The 21,325-nt window shown below is 50.7% G+C and overlaps 1 protein-coding gene across 1 annotated transcript; it reads right to left on the reverse strand.

Moving 5' to 3' along the window:
* Positions 1-77: 77 nt before the first annotated feature.
* On the reverse strand, positions 78-20,953 carry LOC121443569 (ATPase family AAA domain-containing protein 3-like). The gene is made up of 16 exons (XM_041645371.1): positions 20,661-20,953; positions 16,807-16,883; positions 15,239-15,340; positions 14,288-14,347; positions 13,388-13,457; positions 12,569-12,734; positions 12,408-12,477; positions 10,009-10,164; positions 9,493-9,549; positions 9,103-9,228; positions 8,854-8,978; positions 8,101-8,152; positions 7,666-7,736; positions 6,621-6,788; positions 5,439-5,547; positions 78-764 (listed from the first exon to the last, which is right to left on the reverse strand). Exons 1-16 carry the CDS (start codon positions 20,860-20,862, stop codon positions 615-617), a joined length of 1,761 nt encoding a protein of 586 aa, XP_041501305.1. The 5' UTR covers positions 20,863-20,953; the 3' UTR covers positions 78-614.
* Between the last annotated feature and the right edge of the window lie 372 nt (positions 20,954-21,325).

A 21,325-nucleotide genomic window follows, 5' to 3' on the forward strand; every position in this document is an offset into this window, starting at 1 on the left:
CCCCTGACTCCAGGGGCTACTGGGGGCTCCTTCATCTAGACCCCCCCATACACATACCTCAGCCAAGAGACAAAAACAGCAAATCAGTCACAGTTTTATTAGAGTCTGGATTTAAAAGGTCCAGTCCAGGGGAAGGTGGCAGCGCTGAATCCCGGATGCCACCGGCCAGGGCCAGTCTAGCACCAGATCCACTTCACCAAATGAGGACTGGGCCAGTTCCTGGCACAGATGTGTACAGGGCAGGAGCAATGTCCAGCAAGCAGAGGCCCTTCCTGCCGTCAGCCTGGTCCTGCAGGTCCCCTCCTGCTGGCACAGTCAGCCACTGGCCTGTGGTACAGCACTCGGCTTCCTCTCTTCTCTGACCTGGGCTCGTAGATTCCTGGGTCTACCTTCCTCCGCCAGCACTCACGCTGAGAGAAACAGACTAGGAGGTGTGGGAGGCAGAGAAGCTGACACCACCTGCATCCCACAGTTGGGCAAAGGCATTCGGGACAGTGTTGGCCTCTCTAAGAGGCCAAAGAGGACAGGAAAAGAGGGAGGAATAGTGTGGTCAGAGGCTGGCTGTCCTCGGCCAGGTGCACAAGGCGTCCAGGTCCAGCTCGGCAGCTGAGGAGTCAGGGACACGGTGACTTGCTGGCCTCAGGGTTGGGTCTCTCTATTGTGAGCCACTGCATCTTCTGCTGGTGCTGCTGAACAGCATCCTGGACCCGAGCATCCATCATGGCCTCCGTGAGGACCCCATCCTCAGAGGCATACGCCATGGCCTGGTAGGAAAGAGGGCACAGAAGAAGAGGCTGGCTGCTTGCACAGGGAAGCCCCAGCTCCTCAATCTGGACCCAGAGGCCCTAGGCCCTGGCACAATGGGCATTCCTGAGTTTATCAGTGGATTTATATCCCCACTGCTGCTTCTGTTGACTTTGTCAATGACTTTCTAAAATGAAAGCCTGAACAGTTGTTGCTCCTCCACACACAGACAGGCAATTCCCTCAAGCCGGACACAAATGCACCTCAGAAGCCCCTAGCGATTCTGGCTCCATTTTCCAGCTCAGGCAGACACCAGGTCACACAGCCAACTACTCAGGCCAGGTTGTGCAGCTGTGTACCTTACAGGCCTCCTGCGGCTACCAAACGATGTCAGGGTGAGGTTTCTCTAATTAGAGCCAAGTGGTACTCCCTGGCTAACTGCTCCTCTTGGTGTCTATTCATACCGCGTGAGCATGCTCCCTCCGAGGACGGCACTCCAGGACCAGCCAATAGGAATCGGAACTAGTCAAGTAGTACCCTTTATAGACACTATAAAGGACCAGGGCTCGCAGGTGGCTGAGACCACACTTCTGCTGGTTTTCTGCTTGAAGCAGAGCATGTTCCAAAAGGCATCAGCAAAAAAGGTATGGAGAATCCTGAAGACGAGGCCAAGGGATTCTCATAGACACTGCATAAGGAGAAGTAGGCCTGGGATGCCTGAATACAATGAAGAGAAAACTGCAGGCAGAAAACGTTCCTCCTTGGGCACCAGGACAAACAAACCCTCCAGAAACAGTTCTGCCAAGACTGTCACCTATGAGGAGATGACAAGTGGAGTCATCAGGAACAGATTACCTAGGGTCCACTGTCCTATTAGGGTTCACTGGGGAGGAAGACTTGGCCCTAGAACTAGACCACTAACTTTGCGAGGTAGTCGGAAGCCACGGATAATCTTTTCCAGCTCGACCTCACCGAAAGCCAAAAGTAACTGGAGCCCTGGTTGGATGGACAGGGCGGCAGCCCTCTAAGTGACTACATCTTGCCAAGGACCCAGCTGAGGAACGGTAGAGCCTCACGGGCTCATCCACCAGCCAGCCTAGGAACAGGTGAAACACACTGGAACAGACATCAGGGCTCGTGCTGTGGGTATCCTGGGCTTGACCCAGGGTTACAACCAAGCCAAGGCAGGGGTAAACAATGCTATGAAACAGAGCCAAGACTCACAGCCTGCTAGAGACAAGGGCATGGTGCCTCTGCTCTATCTTGCAACTTTTCTGTAAATTCAAAACTATTTTTAAGTTTAACTAGGGCAACGGTGCACCTGTGGTCCTGGCTACTCATGAAGCTAAGGCAGGGTCGCTTGAATGTGATGTTCAAAGCCAGGCTAAACAATGTAGCAAGACCCCAGCTCAAAAACAAGTAAATAGGGGCTCAGCAGTTAAGAGCACTTATGGCTCTGACAGAAGACCTAGGTTCAAGCCCCAGCACCAACACTGGATGGCACACAACCACCTGTAACTCCAGCTCTAGGGAAATCAATACTCTTTTTTGTTTTCAGACAGGGTCTCTCTAAATATAACTCTGGCTGGCTTGGAACTCACTATGTGGACTAAGCTGCAGACCAGCTGCCTGCTTCTGCCTCTGCTGGGATTAAAGGTGTGCCGCCACTCCCAGCCTCATGTCCTCTTCTAGCCTTGTAGGCACCAGGCATTCATGCAGCACATGGATACACACAGACACTCCACATATACACAAAAGGGCAAGGGAAAGGGACACTCCCTAGCAGCTTCCACACTGACATCAAAGCCAGAGGCAGACGGCATAGGAACCTAAAGTCCACCAGGCCTGATGAGCAGGGCTGCCAAGTTCCAGAGCCTGAGACAGAAGTGCTGACAGCTGAGGCCAGCCCAGTCACAGAGCAAAACCTGTCTCAAACAGAACAGAAGCCTGAGCCCAGCCTGGTAGCTCACACCGTGATCCCAATCCTCGGGAGGCCGGGGAAAGAGAGCTGTAAGATCATTCAACGCCAGCCTAGGCTACAGAGTGAGACCACGTCTCAACAAACAAGAGGACTCCCTTCACTGCAGAACGACAAACCACAGCCGCTTTCTTACTTTTTATAACACTGGGGATTCAGAGCCGGGCGGTGGTGGCGCACGCCTTTAATCCCAGCACTCGGGAGGCAGAGGCAGGCGGATCTCTGTGAGTTCGAGACCAGCCTGGTCTACAAGAGCTAGTTCCAGGACAGGCTCCAAAACCACAGAGAAACCCTGTCTCGAAAAACCAAAAAAAAAAAAAAAAAAAAAAACACTGGGGATTCAGCCCAGGGCTGAAGACTCGAGGCAGACACTACCACTGAGCTACATCCCAGCTTTCATTTCATTTTTAAACTGCAAGAGGATCTCACTGCATTTCCCAGGCTGATCTTGAACTTGCAATCCTCCTGGCTTAGCTTCCAAAGTACTGTGGTCACAGGTGTGTGCACTCATATATTTTACTTGGCAATGGTTTCTTAAATGTGACATTACAGACAACAAAATGAAAAAAGGAGATAATCAGACTCCACCAAAATTTAAAAGTTTTGTACACTAAGACAGAGGCAGATGCTTCTCTATGAATTTGCAGCCAATCTGGTCTACACAGCAAGTTCCAGGCCAACAATCAAAAAATATTACCAACAATTAAAAATAACAACAAAAATAAAATAAAATACTCTACAGAAGAAAACATTTGTAAATCACACATCTGATAAGAGGTTAATATCCACATTCTGGAAGGAGAGGTGTTTCTACAATTCAAGAAAAAACCCACAACTTTAAGACTGAAGGAGAGGGTAGGGTTAAAAGCACTGGATGCTCTGCCAAAGGACTCAGGATCTCAGCACCCACACAGTAACCCAAAACCTCAAATGTAACTCCAATTCCAGGGCCTCTGATGTCCTTTCCTGACTTCTGCAGGCACTATACTCACGTGGTATGCAGGTGTATATGCAAGCAAAAACACACATAAAAAAAAATAAATAAAAGAAAGAAACCAGGCATGGTGCAAGGGCAGGAACTGCGTTATCCTGACATGCATGGAGGATAGCGGCTACAGAACAAAAAAGTGTATTTGTAATGTGAAAGCAACAACAGCACACAGGTGTGTGTGCTATTCTACCTAGGCAGCACCCTGGGTATCCTCCTGTATCTCCCATTCCTGAGAATGGCCTAGATGGACCTGCCTTATCCACTCTGACCAACCACCCAGACAGGACCCTCAGGGAGCATCCCCAACTCTCCCCTCTAAGGTCTTTATTTGGACTGTTGCTACTCTCTCTGACAATACATTAAGAGAAAGAAGTGAGCTGTCTTGGTGTAAGCTTTGTGAGCCAGGTAGCCTGCTGGATGAGCTCAGTCTATCCCCCCATATTTCTGACATCCTCCTAGGAGATGTAAGGGAGATGTATGAGAGATCATCCTTCAGAGAAAGGCATTTCACTGACATGGGGGCACAGAAAGGGTCCCTGGTTCCTTGGAATTCATGTGTGAAACACAAAAGGCTCACTCGTGCTGTCTGCTATATGAAGACCCAGCAAGACCTTAACCTCTATTAACCAGGAAGGAACCCTCTTCAAGATCTGACTGTGCTGACGCTGACCCTTGTACTCTGGCCCCCAGAGCTGTGGGGAGACAGGAGACAGTTTCTTGGTTACCACACTGTGCTAAGCTCCCTGTTCTCCACCCTGGTCACAGAAGGGTGCAGTCTTCGATGGGAGATGTACATTGTAGCAGCTACGCTAGCCTGTTTACACTAATACCATCCCTGCTGCAGTTAGGCTACGAAGTCCAAACCTAAGTAGGACTGTCCCCCAAAGACACTGCTAAGCTTTAGTGGCCAGGCTGTCACTGGTTACAGACGGTTGGCTCAAGGACATGGAAGTTGGCGCAAAGGTTGAAGTGTCCATACCACACCCATTCCATCAATCCATCAACATGGCTTGACAGCACCAGGGGCTGAAATTCCTAAACTGCCCTGGCCCTGCTATGGGCGTTCCCTGCTGCAGGAACACAGAGCTGCGGCTAGGCAGGTAAGGGAAAAAACAAGGTTTGAGGGAATGACAAGGCTACTGTGGCCTATGTACCTTCACCAACAGCATCCTTGTCTAGTCTAGGAGGGAACATTCCTGCCCCCTCACTTGTCCTAAAAAGCACATATCCTTGCCAGGCAGTAGTGACACACGCCTTTAATTCCAGTACTCGGGAGGCAGAGGCAGGCGAATGGATCTCTAGTTCAAAAGCAAGTTCTGGACTGCTGTGGAAGTTCCAGGACAGCAAGACCCACATAGAGAAACCGTTCTCAGAAATAAAAACAAAACAAAAAAGGCAGAATCTATACATCTACTGATCTGGAGCAAGAACTCAGGACTTGTCTGCAATTGTCTTAACGGCCAACCCAAACAAGCAGTCAGTCCTAGAGACCCTGCACATCTGCTCCAGACCCTGACACTCCCTAAAACTGTGAGAGCTCCAGATCTGGGCCAGCACATGCTCAGCCAGTGAGAGTACAGCCCCATCCTCCCTGAATCTCATCAGCCCTTGAGGTGGTCTTAGTAGCACCAAGGGCCACATGGTTATCCACACTGGGAACATCCTTCAAAATAAAACTCCCTGTGAGGAGATCAGAGTGGGTTTAGTTCCAGGACCCTAACTCACCTGCCAAGCCACAGCAAGCTGAGCAATCTCCCGGCCTGACATCCCCTCCGTCAGCTGGGCGACCTCTGAGCACTTCTTTCCGTAGTCAAACTGGGCCACCTTCAAGCGTCTGGAGAAAAAGTCCCCAAGTGGGCCTGTGCTGCCACAGCTTCTTCACAAAGGGGGCTGGGGAGCAAGGCTGTCCAACACCACCCAATCAGGGTGACACTGTGGCCGTTTTCTGCACAGCCTCGTTGGATGAGGTGAACTCAGCCTTCCCTCCTGACCTACAGGAGAGGCTCAGGTTGGAGCCAGGCAGGTTGACCAATGGGGCTACACTCTCCTAATCTGCCTTCGCGTCTACTCACGAGACCCAAACATACACAGTGCGCAACCACACAGCAGGTATAGTCAAATCTCAGCCAACGATGAAATGCTAACAGAGCAGGCAGATCTCTGGATGAGAACAGTAAGAGCCCTGTCTGTAATCTGAGTTTCCAGCAACAAAATCTGACCAAAAGCTGCAGAAATACACATTAAACTTGCATGCCTGAGCTGAGGCTGGGATTATGAGGCCAGTAGTAGGCAGAGGACCTGGCCAGTGCGGAGGGGGATGAGCTCGCAGGAAACAGCACTGCTAAGCCATGCTTTCAGGCAGCAGCAGGGATTCAGGTCAGGATGTGAAGCCCGAATGCCACAGAGTCCGGGACCCAGGAGACAGCTGAAAGCGGAGCGGCCTCTGCTGACAGGAGGTGTGCAAAGTGTGCTAGACACAGCAGCGAGGGCCTTCTCCCCATCCCTGCCCCCAACATGGCTGCAGAGCAGCTTCCAGGAGTGGTAAGGCAGCTTTGCAGCTACACAGAAGAAGGCCAGGTCACCCAGTCAACAGCTGAGGATGCTAACTGCCTATCCCAGACCCGGTAAAGAGACTCAGCAAACTTAGAGGATGCTGCGTTCCCTTGATACCCAGGGGTCAGTGACCCACGCACTTCAAATTAGCTCACGAGAGTGGGCTCCTGACAGACTTGCAGCTGTCCCCAGGTAAAGAGCAATGGGAGGAAGGGTTGAGGGTCCCCATGACAGAACCACCTTTGACAGGACCCATCTACAGAATGACCTCCCACAGATGGCCTAAACCCCAGGAAAATGAAGTGCCCAGATAGGTTCCAGGTCAACAGGGGACCCAGTGGGGTGGACACTTACTGCTTTCCTTCTGTGGCCGGCTTAAGGACAAACTTGTCAAAATACATTCTCACCAGGCGCTCCCGCTCCTCCCGCTGTGGCAGGGCAAAGCAGACCATCTCGTCAATGCGGTCATTGATGGCCCAGTCAAACTGCTCAGGCTGGTTACTGGCCAGGACCAGCATGAACCTACGGCCACAAAGTGCATGCTGAGGGCTTGTCCAATCACAGGTCACCCAGGGGCCTCTGCAGGTAAACTTTATAGATGGATGCAACTTGGCAGCTCTTCCTTTTCTCCTGCCCTTATAGGTCTTGCCTTTCCTTTCTTTTCAAGATGGGATTTGAATCCAGAGATTCCAGAATGCCAGGCGAGTGTTCAAGCACTGATCTACCTCTAGACCGTGGCAGCTTTTTAACTTAGGGAAGCCCAGGAAGACCTGCGATTGAGGTTGCCTAGTATCTCAAGGTTCTGTTGTTGTCCTCAAATCACTTTTCCCCATTGGCCCTGGGCTAGACTACAGCCACAGGAAGTGAGGGGATGGGCACATACTTATCAGAAGGCTGGGCCCTGTCCTGGTGATGAGCTAGCTAAGGACAGGATTAGGGGATTTGGAAGCAAGGAGCCTGTCTGACCATAGGCATCCACCTTGCCACTGGCTTCTGGGCAAAAGTTCAAACTGGGGTCCCTTTCAAGGCCAAGATGCTACCCTAGTCCCAGTAGCCCAGATAAGGACCAAGACTCCATCCTTCTACACATGATACCTGGGATCTGCCCCCAGGAAGAGCAAACACACTCTACCCTCATGCCCTGAAAGCAGGCTTCGGGCATGTTCAGTTAGCGGGAAAGTCTCAGCCCAGGTGCACGTGGACAGCTGATGTCAAGAGGCGTGAGATGACGCTCAAACTGGGGTGGCCTTGTGGACTAACCCAGCAGATGTGATGTTTCATACCCTCCAGGGCCCGTCCTGGTAGGAACATGAAGACACCCCAGACAGTTGCCCATACACTATGTCCTGGGTCCCTGTGAGGACGGAGGCTAACAATGCCCAGAAGTTTCTGCACTTACTTACTACTGTGCTGTCCTGTCCTGTGTAGGAATGCGTTCAGAGTAGCCCTGAGGTCTTCACTTATCTTTTCCTGCAGGAAGAAAGTTCCGCATTAGTCCCCAGCCTAAGGAGCAGTTTTGCACAAGGCCAAGGAAAAGTGTCGCAGGAGACACTGTCGGGAGGGAGGATAGGGCAAGGGTTAGACACACAGGCCTAATTTGACAGCCAGAATTTGGATTCCTGTTGTTTAGCATCTCCAAGACTGTTGTTCAATGACAAACTCCTCAAATTTAGGAGGAAAAGCAACTGAGCAGCATCTCAGCTAGCACAGCATGAGGACTTAGACGGTCTGTGCTCTAGGCCACAGTAACCTCTAGGCTGGTCCCCTGCTCAACTGGCTTAGTGCACCCAGCTCTGAACAATTCCCACTGAGAGACAGAGTTCCAGGTACTCACAGTTGCTCGCTTCCTGAGGAAGGCGTCTGCTTCATCCACAAAGAGCAGGAGGCTGTGAACCAGAGGGTGGTCAGGCAAGGGGATGCTGGGATCCTACAAGCCAACACCTGGAAGCTCCCAGAAGCAATAGGAAGGAAGTATAGTGCATTCCCCTGGGAGAAGATACCCCACAGAACACAAGCCTCACCCTGTCAGGGGCTCTTAACATCCTGACCCAAGGGAAACAGAGCTCACAGTTTCAAGAACCCTAATGCTGAGAACCCAGCTGCAGCTCTGATGGGATACGCTAGGCAGAGGAACACTCCTCCTACCCACAGATCTCAGTAGGCCTCACGTCCAGGTAGAATAAGGTAGTTATTCAAGGTAAAATGGCAAAGACCAAAGCCGAGGACACATCAAGGTACGGGGGCAATGCCAGGGGCAGTTATAACCAGCTGTGCCATGCTGCATGAGCCAACAGTCAGAGAGGCCTACATCCACTCCTCTCCCCATCTGAGCTAGCCACTCACCCCTGGCAGCAATCATATCTGCCAGCGTTATTGTACGGGAAGCCTTGGGACCAGATTGACATTTTTTTTTCTAATGGAGCCTTCAGAATAAGTACCCACCCCTACATGTCTTCAGAATCTAGAGGTTACCCATGGCCTCCCACACAGTATCAAGGACAAGACAGTGGGGAGACAGCAGGGTACTTGTTAGATACCTGGTGGGCCCCTAGTGGGAACCTGTGAATGTGGGGGGTTGTATGCTCACCCTCGTCGGCTAGTGCTTGCCCAGTCGAAGACCTTGTGCATGGCGGTCACACCCTCCCGCCCCATGGGGGCCACGTCCCCGCCTGTCATGATGGCGTAGTCCATGCCTGAATGCAGTGCGAGTTTCTGGGCAAGGAGGGTGGGGAAACAGAGCAGATGTTCTCTCCCAGACTCGCAGGCCCACAGCTCCATCAGCCAATCCTGCCCAGCAGCACCCAGTCCCACCACAGTCACAGCCAGATATTTTTACCTTGGCAAACAGGGTTTTGCCAGTCCCTGGTGGACCATACATCAGAACGTTTCTATACAGGCTTTTGTTCTTCTTGGTATTTCTTGTTGCGATGGCAATATCTCGTACCCGTGCCTCCAGGCTAGGCTGCCAGAGAAAGATGAGGTTTGGGGACCTGGTCTCCGAGCCTACGGACAGCCTTAGGAAGTGGAAGGACCACAGGTATTCTAGTGCAGCTTAGTCACTGTGGACACTGGACTGGCCTATGAAATACCTGAATATGGTACAGTAACTCGTGTTTCAGGACCCCAAAGCCACAAGCATAAGGATCACAAACACACTGGTCAAGCTTTGCCATCCCTTCCCTGGGCCCACAAGGCTTTCCAAACCACAGCCGCCACAGTGACTTACACTGAGGATGACGCCCTCCAGTGCGTCCTGGGGTCTGCTGAACAGTCGCCTGCTGACCTGTAGGGGAAACCAACCGTCACAGCTGGCAGGACAGCCACCATGAAGACTGCACCCAAGAGCTCAAGATTAGCTACTCAGTATCAAAGCTGGAGCAACAGTATCTACTGTGGGGCCTGGTGATTATCCTCTCTTTACTATAGGTTTTTATCTTCCCACCTACTTATACTGAGACGTCAGAGAGGGCAGAGAACAGTTAAGCCTAAGGGAGGGAGCTAGACACTACTCTCCCACCTCTGACGTGAACAGCTAAAGCAGACCAGGAGCAGTCATAGAATCAGATAACACTGATTCAACAGGCCCCATAGGTACAGCACAGTCATGAGAAAACACCCATGCCAGCAGGAAAGAGAAAGCAGAAACGTTGTCAGGTAAAAGGGGAGGACAAGGAAATGTGCACACTTGTTTGTGACACAGGAAGAAACCTGGCAAGGATATGGAACCTTATTGTGGCCATACCTGAATGGGATGCCTCAGTGCCTCCAGCACTGAGATGCGGGACGTCTCCCTCACCAGGGAGGGCTTTCCCAAGCGGGCCTCAATGTACCGACCAGCAACAGCAGTAGCGTTCTTGGCAGAATAGATTCCAACAGCCAGTAGTGTCAATCCAGCCACCTGGAACAGAAGAGCCGCACCTCTGCCCCACAGTTCATCCTGTGCCCAAGAGCAGCTAAGATCTTACCGTAGCCTATGCTGGACCCTGGTTGGACCCCAACCCTACACTACAGTTAGTCAATGCTCACTTGCATACTTCAGGGGACAGCAAAAGTATGTCACTGGGACTGTCCATCAGAGCAAGGTTGTAAGAACGTGGGACATGGTGGGGCGTAGCGGGATATGGCTGGATACTCCCTAACAGTCTTTCTTGCCTTCTACGATTCTTACCATTGAAAAAGTTAAACTTTATTCTTAGAAAACTAACCACAACCATGAGTTCCTTTTACGTGGTAATATACTGGCAGACCGAGCAGCTCCACGAAGAGGGGGCATCTCCCAGACTGGCCTGTGGTTTACTGGTGACTTCCTGTCTAGCATTCCTAAGACCTTAGGTTCTACCCCCCAGCATCCCGAATAATAAAATAATGTGCTTTCAACATTCCCCTTAGCGGGTCATCCTCTGCACCTAGCATGAAGACATCCGTGACCTGAAGATGTTTCAGGCCACCTCCTGCCTCACAGACCACCTCCTGCCTCACAGAATTGGCTGGGAACACACTATCAAAAATGGCATGGTGGCCGGGCGATGGTGGCGCACGCCTTTAATCCCAGCACTCGGGAGGCAGAGGTAGGCGGATCTCTGTGAGTTCGAGACCAGCCTGGTCTACAGAGCTAGTTCCAGGACAGGCTCCAAAGCCACAGAGAAACCCTGTCTCGAAAAACCAAAAAAAAAAAAAAAAAAAAAAAAAAAAAAAAAAAAATGGCATGGTGACAACACCTTTAATCCCAGCATTCAGGAGGGAGAGACAGGTGGATCTGTGAGTTTGAGGACTGCCTGGTCTACATAGCAAGTTTCAGGACAGCCAATCCTACAAAAATCAGAGCTACATAATAGAGAGATCGGTTAAAAAAAAAAAAGATTAAAAAAACTTACCAGCACCTTCTCCCAAGGACACTGGGAAGTAAAAGTGAATTCTGGCCCTTTTCTACATCTATTCCTGGATTAGAAGTCTGAAGCCTTGGGGCTAGAGCGGTTAAGAGCATTTGCTGCTCTTCCAGAGGACCGGTGTTCAATTCCCAGCACCCACATGGAAGCCCACAACTGTCTGCAGTTCCAGTTCGAGGGGATCGGACAACCTCACAGCAGTGCACATAAATAAATAAACAAAGAAGCCTGAAGGTCGGCTGCCACTGCCAGGACAGGAGGGGTTTGTCCCTCCAAGAATTATGTGTTAGGTGCTTAGTCTCAAACAATGCTGCAGAGTTTGCGAAACCTTCAACAGTAGGGCCTGGTAGAAGCCATTAGGTGGCCCTATTCAGACTTTCCAACACCAGATGTCAACCATGGCTACTGTGGAGGCCCAAAGACGGCAAAGGTCAGCGAGTTTTGGGACTTCTTTTTAGTTCGAGATTATTATGCTTCTAATTCAAACAAAGGTCCAACCTAGTTGTAAATCAGAGTTCTGCTCTCTCAAGGCTATTATCAACAGGTGTGGCTATTTGCCAGACCCCATGCTCCTGAAATAAGGAAGTAGTTGGTTCCTACCTAAAACAAAAGTCTAAGGATCCAACTAAGTTCTTGTTCCCTTTACGGAAATAACTGGGATTCCACCCAGGAGTGGTTTGTCCACAGAGTGTTTGGTCTAGGGCTGAGTCTAGGGCCTCAGTAATGAATGGACCCCATGACTTTCAATTTGTATATTAATGCAGCCCTTTTGTTCTGCTCCTACCTTTTGAAATCAGGGGTACTTTAAGCAGTTGGAAATTAAACGCGGATGAATTTTAAGTACACACAGAAATTCCCTCCCGATACTATCCTATGTGTTTCTGCGTTTTATTATTTTTGTTCGCGATTTCGTATTCCTTGCTGTATTTCTAGATTCCCATGCCTCCACTCTGGAAGAAAGGTAATCTTGGCGAGGCTGGCTCTGACAGGGTACCTTGCGAGAGCAACATCAAATGGATTAAGACAAGACTGAATTGTCTGAAATGCCTTAAGTCCACATACTCTGTCATGTCTCACTATAGTTCTCAAAGACAGCTGTAGCTCATGTGCCTCATCTGTGCTGAGTATATCTCCAAATACTAGATGTCTTCATAGCCAGCAGGAAACAGGGCTGAACTTTACAGGGAAGCCCCCAGAGACTGTGCCGCAGAACCGCCCACTAGGCTCTCCCATAGGGAACTACAGTAGCACATACCGTGGCTGTCACTTTGTCCCAGTCTGTCACAAAGGTACGGAATCCTTCACCAAACAAGGTGCCAGCTGTCCTGCATGAAAGGGAAAAGTCACATGACTTTCACCAGTAACTTCCTAGCGTGACCTGGGACAGCAGGTCCTGGGCTCTGGCCGCATCCTTACCTGATGGACTCCAAGATGGTCTGTCGGTGTTCAGCAGCCTTGAGGCGAATCTGTTCCCGGATGATGTCTGCATTCTCTCGATCAGCCTTGGCCCGTGCTCGGGCCTCAGCTTCTACCCGTAGCATCTCATTCTTATGTCGCAACTCCATCTCTCGCTCTACAGTGGCTGCCCCAGGGAAAGGCAAAGACAGTGATCTTCAGCTCATACTGTGCCTGCCTCTGCCCACATTACTGACATGCACACACAGGCCTAGATATTGCATGGACCAGAAGCAGCAGTGTCACAGTGAACAACCCATACTGCAGAGCAAGGATCCCTGAAATAGCCTGGACCACCTTAGGATGACATATTTTAATAACAAACAAAAATGTGGATAATCACAAGAAAAACCAACTCATACTGACATTTAACCAAAATACCAGAAATGGCATGAGATGCAACAATGTATGCCGTTTCTGTCAGCAATAAGAACCAAACACCAAACACTAAGACACTATCACAATGACACCAACAAATTGCCTCAAACCCTTCCTGACAGACTCCTGGAGACAGGAAATGCTCCTGCAGGTTGGCCTAATGAATGAAGCTCTAACACAGGAGCTAAGGCCAGGCAAAGTTTCTATCTAAATCAACACGTCCCAGAACTTTCTGCTCAGGGGCGAGGCTACAGATGAAGCTTCTGCTGAGAGTTAGCTCTTTGTAACCATGGCACCCAGCACAAAGCCCTTAGCTGAGGTCCCAGTGACTCAGTGAGTGTGCAGCTGTTTCCTAAGGACTAAGATGCCCAACAAAGCCACCCATCCTTGGTGACCACCTACCTCGACGCATGGCCTCCTGCTTCTGCACAGACTCCTCCTGTTTCCTTAAATTCTCTTCATTCAGAAGTTGCTGGGAGAAGGCACAGAACAGGTAAAAGCTCTTGAAAATCAGAAAAACAAACCAAAACCAAGCCTACAGACTGGAGCTGCTGAGTCAGGAATGTGTCAGCCCACCGGAGGAGACCCAACTGTCTTGGGGCTCCAGCTGGTACACTCCCGTGCAAGCACATCTACTGTTGGCCCAGGGCATGCACACATTAAGGGACTGGCTTCAGAGCTGCCCCACCTGCTGGGGCAGAAGCAGCCCTTCATTGCAGCTTCAGTAATGCGGTTCCAAGACCCTCAGGGCCTGCATCTCTGCTCTATAGAATTCTGATCTTTGCCTACTGAGAGTAACAGCTATAATGCCCCAGCAAACAAACATGAACACAAGACCAAGGCTGATGAGCTCCCTATGACAGGGAGCCAGCATGGAGCAAAGGAGGCCTATCCAGGTTTTGAATTACCCAGGGACCTTGTCCTCCACTATTTACTGACCTTGCTAGCTAGACAGGTGTCCATCTAGCAAGAACCCTCAAGAGTAACTGAAAAACCCAACTCTGTCGTGGAAGCATAAGAAATTCTGTGCATGGGCTTGTGCATGTGCTTGAACATGCCTGCAAACATGTCAACATGTAGAGTGTGTCTGCATTCAGATGTGTGTCTGGGCGTGTTCATTGTGCACACAGGCCCGTAAGTATACACATGCCAGGGCCTACCAATGCCACACTTGCACTCTCGCCCATGAGCTCAGCTGCGTGTCCCCTGGTTACTGCACGGGCAGCACAGCTCTCAGGTGTGCCCCACTCACCTGCTCTCAGGTGTGCCCCGCTCACCTGCTCTCAGGTGTGCCCCGCTTACCTGCTGTTTCAGTTGGTCGTCATAACGCTGTCGAGCCAGCTTATCCTGGTACTGGGCCCTCTAGGGAAAAAGACGGAAGGAAAGACACACTGTGGCTGGAGAAGCTTCCAGAAGGATCAGAGATGACCTGGACCCACCCTGGAGTGGCTGCTGAGTAAGCCACAGGTGAGCTGCCACCTTCCGCAAACATGCAGGTGCAGGATGGCTCTGTACCAAGGAGTCTATGTTTAGGGGTTGTTTTTGTTTATTTTTTGCTCTTATTTCAACTCTCTCCAAGGACACTTCTCCTGTAGGTAATAGACCCCTCATTTGGGGTTGGCGACAGGACCTCCTGTCTGTTTTGCATTCTATTGAAGACCCTAAATTGTTACCAAAACCGGACAAGTGTGTTTTTCTGAGTGGAGACATTACGTGACTGAGACTATTACTGGGAACCTACCAGGCCTCCCTCAAAGACTCTCTGCCTACTTTGGAGGCCAAGGACCACTGAAGTTTCCCGGGCAGCAGAGACGCGAGAGCCTCTGAAGCAAAACGAGGAGCGGTAAGGAAGGCTTTGCAGTCTTTAGGAAAAGAAACCTTTTCCCACAAAAGCTTAGTGAAAGTCAGACCTTGGACCCCTTTAACCAGATCGCAGACTTGGCCACAACCCACAGACCAGAGCCCTCACGCTCAGCTTCCATCCAGCGACTTTAGAGGGGCAGGAAGAGGACGCTGCCGGGATGGATAGGCGAGAAAGGTGTGCTTCTTACCGCGGTCAGAACCCTGAAGTCATCGCGGCTCATGTACCTCAGCTTGGCTACATTCACCTTCCCCATGCTTCTGTTTTTGTTTATTTTTACAATTGTGGTCCAGGTCCTAGTACAACTGCCACCCTCAGCTGGTCAGAGCGGCATCTCAATGTCCCATCCCCACTCCTGTACCCCTGGCAGAAGCGGCTGCCTGTGCACTTACAGCCTGGTGCTGCCGGGTCTCTTCACTCAGAGTTTTCCTTCTTTCCTCGGCTTGCACGCGGATCTGTTCACTCTTCAGTTGCTCTACAGCGGCTTCATATTCCTGCAGAACACAGTCGTACCCTGTAAGGCTCACACTGCCCACAGCCTGCAGATCACAGGCGTACCTCTATAAGGCTCACACTGCCCACAGCCTGCAGATCACAGGTGTACCCTGTAAGGCTCACACTGCCCACAGCCTGCAGATCACAGGTGTACCTCTATAAGGCTCACACTGCCCACAGCCTGCAGATCACAGGCGTACCTCTATAAGGCTCACACTGCCCACAGCCTGCAGATCACAGGTGTACCCTGTAAGGCTCACACTGCCCACAGCCTGCAGATCACAGGTGTACCTCTATAAGGCTCATACTGCCCACAGTCTGCAGAACACAGGTGTACCCTGTAAGGCTCACACTGCCCACAGCCTGCAGAACACAGGCATACCCTGTAAGGCTCACACTGTCCACAGCCCACTCCACGGTGCTACAGACTACAAGATGGCAGCATCAAAGGCCATGCCAACTGGTCTATGCAACAGGCTGAGATAAGGCAGAAGACAACTTTAAATCATAGTCTGGACAGATACTCATCCCCTCAGTGGGCTCATAGCTCTCCGCACACGGACGAGACCAGGCAGGCAGAGATCAGGATGCTACTCCTTTGCCCTGAGCTCATATCACAAGTGTACTGTATTAGCAGACAAGGACTAAGGATGGAGCCTGCTCCATGCTCACTGAAAACTCTGACGGGGTTCTTCTTTTAGGTTTTGTTGTTTGTTTTTCAAGTCAGGGTTTCTGTGTATCCCAGATTGTACTGGAACTCAGCTACCCACCTCCCTTTGCCACCTAAGTGCTGGGATTAAAGGGTGTACACATCCAGCTTCTAGAGGTTCTTCCGAGTGCAGAGTAATGAAGTGAAAATTAGGTGTGGTGGACATACCTGAAATTTTAGCATTTAAGAGGTGTAAAGCTTGCCTTTAATCCCAGCACTCAGGAGGCAGACAGGAGGAGCTCTTGAGTTCAAGGCCAGCCTGGTCTAGAGGATTGAGACCAGAGCAGCCAGGGCTACACATAGAAACCCTATCTTTAAAAACAAAAATAAAACAAACAAAAAACCTGTCTCAAAACAAACGACAAAAACATAAAACAAGAATTTCAAGAAAGATCCCCTGCCTTCAAGAAGTCAAGACACCCTCACCTACGCCTTCCCTTGTAGCACCTCTGCCACAGTCACAGCCGTATACTCAGCAACCTGTTCTTTTTTTTTTTTTTTTTTGGTTTTTCGAGACAGGGTTTCTCTGTAGCTTTGGTGCCGGTCCTGGAACTAGCTCTTGTAGACCAGGCTGATCTCGAACTCCCAGAGATCCACCTGCCTCTGCCTCCCGAGTGCTGGGATTAAAGGCGTGCACCACCACCGCCGGCTCAGCGTCCTGTTCTTACTTCCCCCAGTTCCCTCAAATGGAGGACACATCCATAGGTCATCTGTGAACTGGTTCTCACACCCTCATGGCACCAGCCCACAACTCACCTTGAGTTTAGATTGCTGTTCCAGCTGCAGTGTCTGCTCCTGCATCTGCGCAAGACTCAGTGCCTCCTTGGCATGACCTGTAGGAGCGTAGGAGAGAGGGTGTTAGTCTACTAACAGTAGGCACATCCGTGTGGCCCAAAACAGACCTCTCTCTCATGCCAAGGGCTTTCCGAGAAACAACACTCAATCCTGAATCATTTCCAGGCTCCTACAATGACCTCTCCCTTCAAAGCTACTGCTTTGGGTATGCAGCTCAGTTGTTAAGAGTTTGTCCAGGTTAAACAAAGCCCCAGGTTGGACCCCTAACATCACACAAAGTCAGGTGTAATGTGCATGCCTGTCATCCTAATATTCTGAGGGTGGAAGCCAGAGGATCAGGAGTCCAAAGTCACCCTCAGCTGCGTTGTGAGTTTGAGTTAGCCTGGATTACATGAAACTTTGTAGAAGTGATGGAGATGAGACAGTAAGAGCTTGGTGAAAGCTCAGGCCCCATCCTCAGGGGATCCTCACACTGCCGAGAACACCATCAGAAAGACCACGGCACAATCATCCACGATGGGGTTGTGGAGCAATAACAAGCCAGGCATTTTCCAATCAGGGAAGCAGAGCTCTGGCTGGTGTCCATATCTGTATTCATTAATGATATTAAAGAAATATGCATGCAGAAAAGGATGAGTAAGGATCAGATAGCAGACAACACACCTAGGTTATGTCTTCTGTGTTCTGTGTGTCAGATGGCACTGATGTTTGTCAATACTTAAGATACAGTAGGAAAAGCTTTACTTCTAGTACACTCTAAAGAGGTTTAAGCATCAGGTCTCCAAACCTTCCTTGATAGTTTTCTCTTACCAATACCTCATTGTGAAATTTTCTAACACAGAAACCATGGGAATGATGATCACTCAAACTCACAGAGATCCGCCTGCCTCTGCCTCCCAAGTGCTGGGATTAAAGTGCTGGCTGTTTATATTTCTGAAGTCTTCAAGGGCAGCTACAACCTCTGCATGTGACTTTTGATAACAAGCACGCCATTAACCAGAGCTTAACATGGGTATCTGGAGGGAACACGGCCTAGACGGGTACCACGGTAAGAATATTTCACAGGTTTAGATGTCCACGGCAAATGTCTTGGTATCTGGGATCAATTCACAAAGCACAGAGTTTGGCATGAACTCCACCAGTGGGTAGCAGTGTCAGAGCTTCCAAGGACCTTCCAAGACCACCTCCTCCTAGACTCTCTGGTTTTCAGTGACCAGGATGGAAGACGAAAGAACTCACACCTGAAGAGAGACAGCAGCAAGGCACAGTCTACCCTACTTCAAGTTGTAAGCTTTGAAGCCAAGAGTTGAGCAGACCACGGGAACCCCTGAGACTCTGACAGGAAAGGGCTGGGGAGAGCAATACTCCTTGGGGCCTCATCTCAGCAAAGTAGACAGGTATGGGAATGTCACAGTCCAATAAACCTGGGACCAAATTCCAGCTCCTGTTCATTCTTCATGTGACTTTGGCAAGCTCAGCTAAGGTCTCTATTTTCATGTGAAATGAGACAGAACAGGTAAGTTCTCAGCACAAGTTTAGGGCCCACCTGAGACTACCCTACAAGAAGAGGACTCTGATGGGGCATGGAGAACCCACAGGAGGTGCTGCTGACCCAGAAAAGAGAGCTCTGTTAAGGCAGAGTAGAGGCCGAGGCACTGGACCCAGGGGTGAATGTCCTGGGCCAGAGCTTCAGGACTGCAGTGTGGGCACCTAGATAGCAACAGATATGCAAGAGTAGCCGGGATGCAGAGAAGGACGATAACTCAGTAACAGACTGTAGGAATGGGACTAATAGCCGAGATTCAAGTCTGAAATTCTAGGTGTGCCTAAAGAGTGACCCTCCCCCAGCCCAGGAGTCTCCAAGAAAAAGTGTCCCCTACATAACTCTGTAACAGGACATTGGGTCATCTGTCAGGTCTGTTAACACTGGAAATGCCTTGAAAACCATCCACCTTCCCTCATTTCAACCCAATCACTGAGAATACCTAGCAAACATAACTGATTATTACCTCTGCTAAGTCAAAAGAGATGATCCTGGTCCCAAATCTGAAGGCTTTGAATGTCTCTATGGGGATTTGAGTCAGCAGGGCTCCGAGACCACTGCCCAAGACTTGACAGGATCTCACTGTGTACCCTGGATGGCCTGGAACTCACTATATAGACCAGCCCAGCCTCAAACTCAGAGTTCTGTCTGCCTCTGCCTCTCAAATGTTGGTGTAGCCCCACAAGAACAGAGAATTGACTCACCAAGTGCCAGACCCTCTCTGAGAGGCTCTGCATATTGTACCTATTTAAATTAGGGTTTCCTGAGAGAATCTTTAAAAAAACAGAACCCATTCATAAACACAAAACTGAAGCCGGGCGAAGGTGGCGCACGCCTTTAATCCCAGCACTCGGGAGGCAGAGGCAGGCGGCTCTCTGTGATCTGTGAGTTCCAGACCTGCCTGGTCTACAGAGCTAGTTCCAGGACAGGCTCCAAAGCCACAGAGAAACCCTGTCTCGAAAAACAAAAACAAAACAAAACAAACAAACAAACAAAAAAAACAAATAAACACAAAACTGAGACCCACAGCATCCTTCCTTCAATCAGTATTTATTCAACACCTCCTACACTTCAGGTTTTGCTTTGTTTTTAATTTTATGTGTTTGAGTGCTTGCTTGAATGTATGTATGTGCACCAGGAACGTGCCTGTTACCCTCAGGAGCCGGAAGAGGTCCTTGGGTCCCCCGAAACTGGGTTAAAGAAGACTGTAAGCTGCCGTATGCACGCCAAGAACTGAACACAGGTCCACTGCAAGAGCAACAAGTGCTCTTAGTCATTGAACTGTTTCTCTAGCCCCCATTTCAGGCTCTTAAAAAGATTTCAAATAGCTGGGTGCTGGTGGCGCAAACTCAGGAGGCAAAGAGGCAGGCGGATCTCTGAGTTCCAGGCCAGTCTGGTAGAGAGAGAGCTCCAGGTCAGAGCTGTTACACAGAGAAACCCTGTCTCAGAAAAACAAACAAACAAACAAACAAACAAAAAAACAACTAGCTGGACAGCAGCGGCACAGGCCTTTGATACCAGCACTCGGGATGCAGAGGCAGGCGGACCTCTGAGTTCCAGGCAAGCCTGGTCTACAGAGACTGAACAGCCGAGGGCTACACAGCGCTCAGGAGATAGCGGCAGGTGGATCTACCAGCCTGATCTACGTGAGTTCCAGCCAGGGACAACAGTCTTTTAAAAACAAACAAACAAAAACCCTTATATTACATTTTGGCACGAACTGTCAACATCAAAACAGACTGGATATTTGCGGGGAAACACTGGCTCCGAGGGTACTTTTACAGGTACCCTCCCGTCACGTTCCACAGTGGAGTGCTATTATCCAACAATCAATGCAGACTCTACTGTCTTTTGGCTAAAACCAAATGCCTTTCAAAAATGCTCCCTTTATTAAGTGGGTGATTACAACCAATTACAGCACGGATCACCTAACCTGGTCATGCCTTTTTGGCCTGCACCCACGTGGAGGTAGCAAGAGAGCCCAGTAGTAACCAAGACCAGCACTGGCACACGCAACTCGAGCCTCTCGAAAAGCCTCTCTAAAACGGCCTCTTCTGCCGCGTTGACAGCTACCAAGTGCAAGAGGGTGACAGAACCTGGATCTCCTGAAATGCAGGATAGCTACGGCCATGTGACTACCAGGCCGTTCGGGTCACCTGCAAAGCAGGGCTGCAGACAGAACACTTCGCTGCTGAGACACCAAGAGGACCAAACTCGCTGAAACAACTGGCGCCTCCGAGACGAACCTCCCAAGCCCAGCCCGCGCACTCACGCGAATGCTCCAACTCGCGCGCCGCTTTGGCCGCACGCTCCAGGCCCGTGGGGTCGAAGTTGCTCCATTTGTCCTTGGGCGATTGCCGGTCTCCGGCACCGCGGTCGCCGCCACCCTCCGCCCCGGGCTGCGCGGGCGGCAGAGGCAGCGGAGGCCCCGTGCCTTCGCCCTTTGGGCCCTTGATGCCAAAGAGCCACGACATGGTCCACAAGCGCAGCCCGCCCTCGGGGGTCCGCTCCGGACTCGAGCGTGACTCGCGCGGGGATCCTGGCAGGCACCACGCGCCGCGGATCGACGAAGTGCGCAGGCGCGACACACCCCTCTGCCTTCCCGGCGACGGAAACTCGCGAGGGCCAAAGCGCTCTCCGCCATCGGATTGGCGGCTGCGACAGGGACGCAATTGGCGTCGGTGGCGCGATTTGCCCAACTGTCTAAGGAGGCGGAACTGGAGGGAGCTCTTGGACCAAGCAAATCGGAACGAAGTTTCGAGGTGGGTGTGCCTTCGTCCTAGAAAACGCCCTCTTCTAGCCAAGGTGCTATGGGTCTGTCGTTATCGGCATTTATGGAGACGTCCCAGCCGTAGTGGCCTCAGATCAGAAACACACTGGACCACACCACTCAGGGTGGGAACTCCTGCTATGAGTCCAGACACAGAGAACACCTGA

The sequence above is a fragment of the Microtus oregoni genome, unplaced genomic scaffold (assembly GCF_018167655.1).
Source record: "Microtus oregoni isolate MIOR12 unplaced genomic scaffold, Mior012 000109F_ref0000275, whole genome shotgun sequence".
NCBI lineage: Eukaryota > Metazoa > Chordata > Mammalia > Rodentia > Cricetidae > Microtus > Microtus oregoni.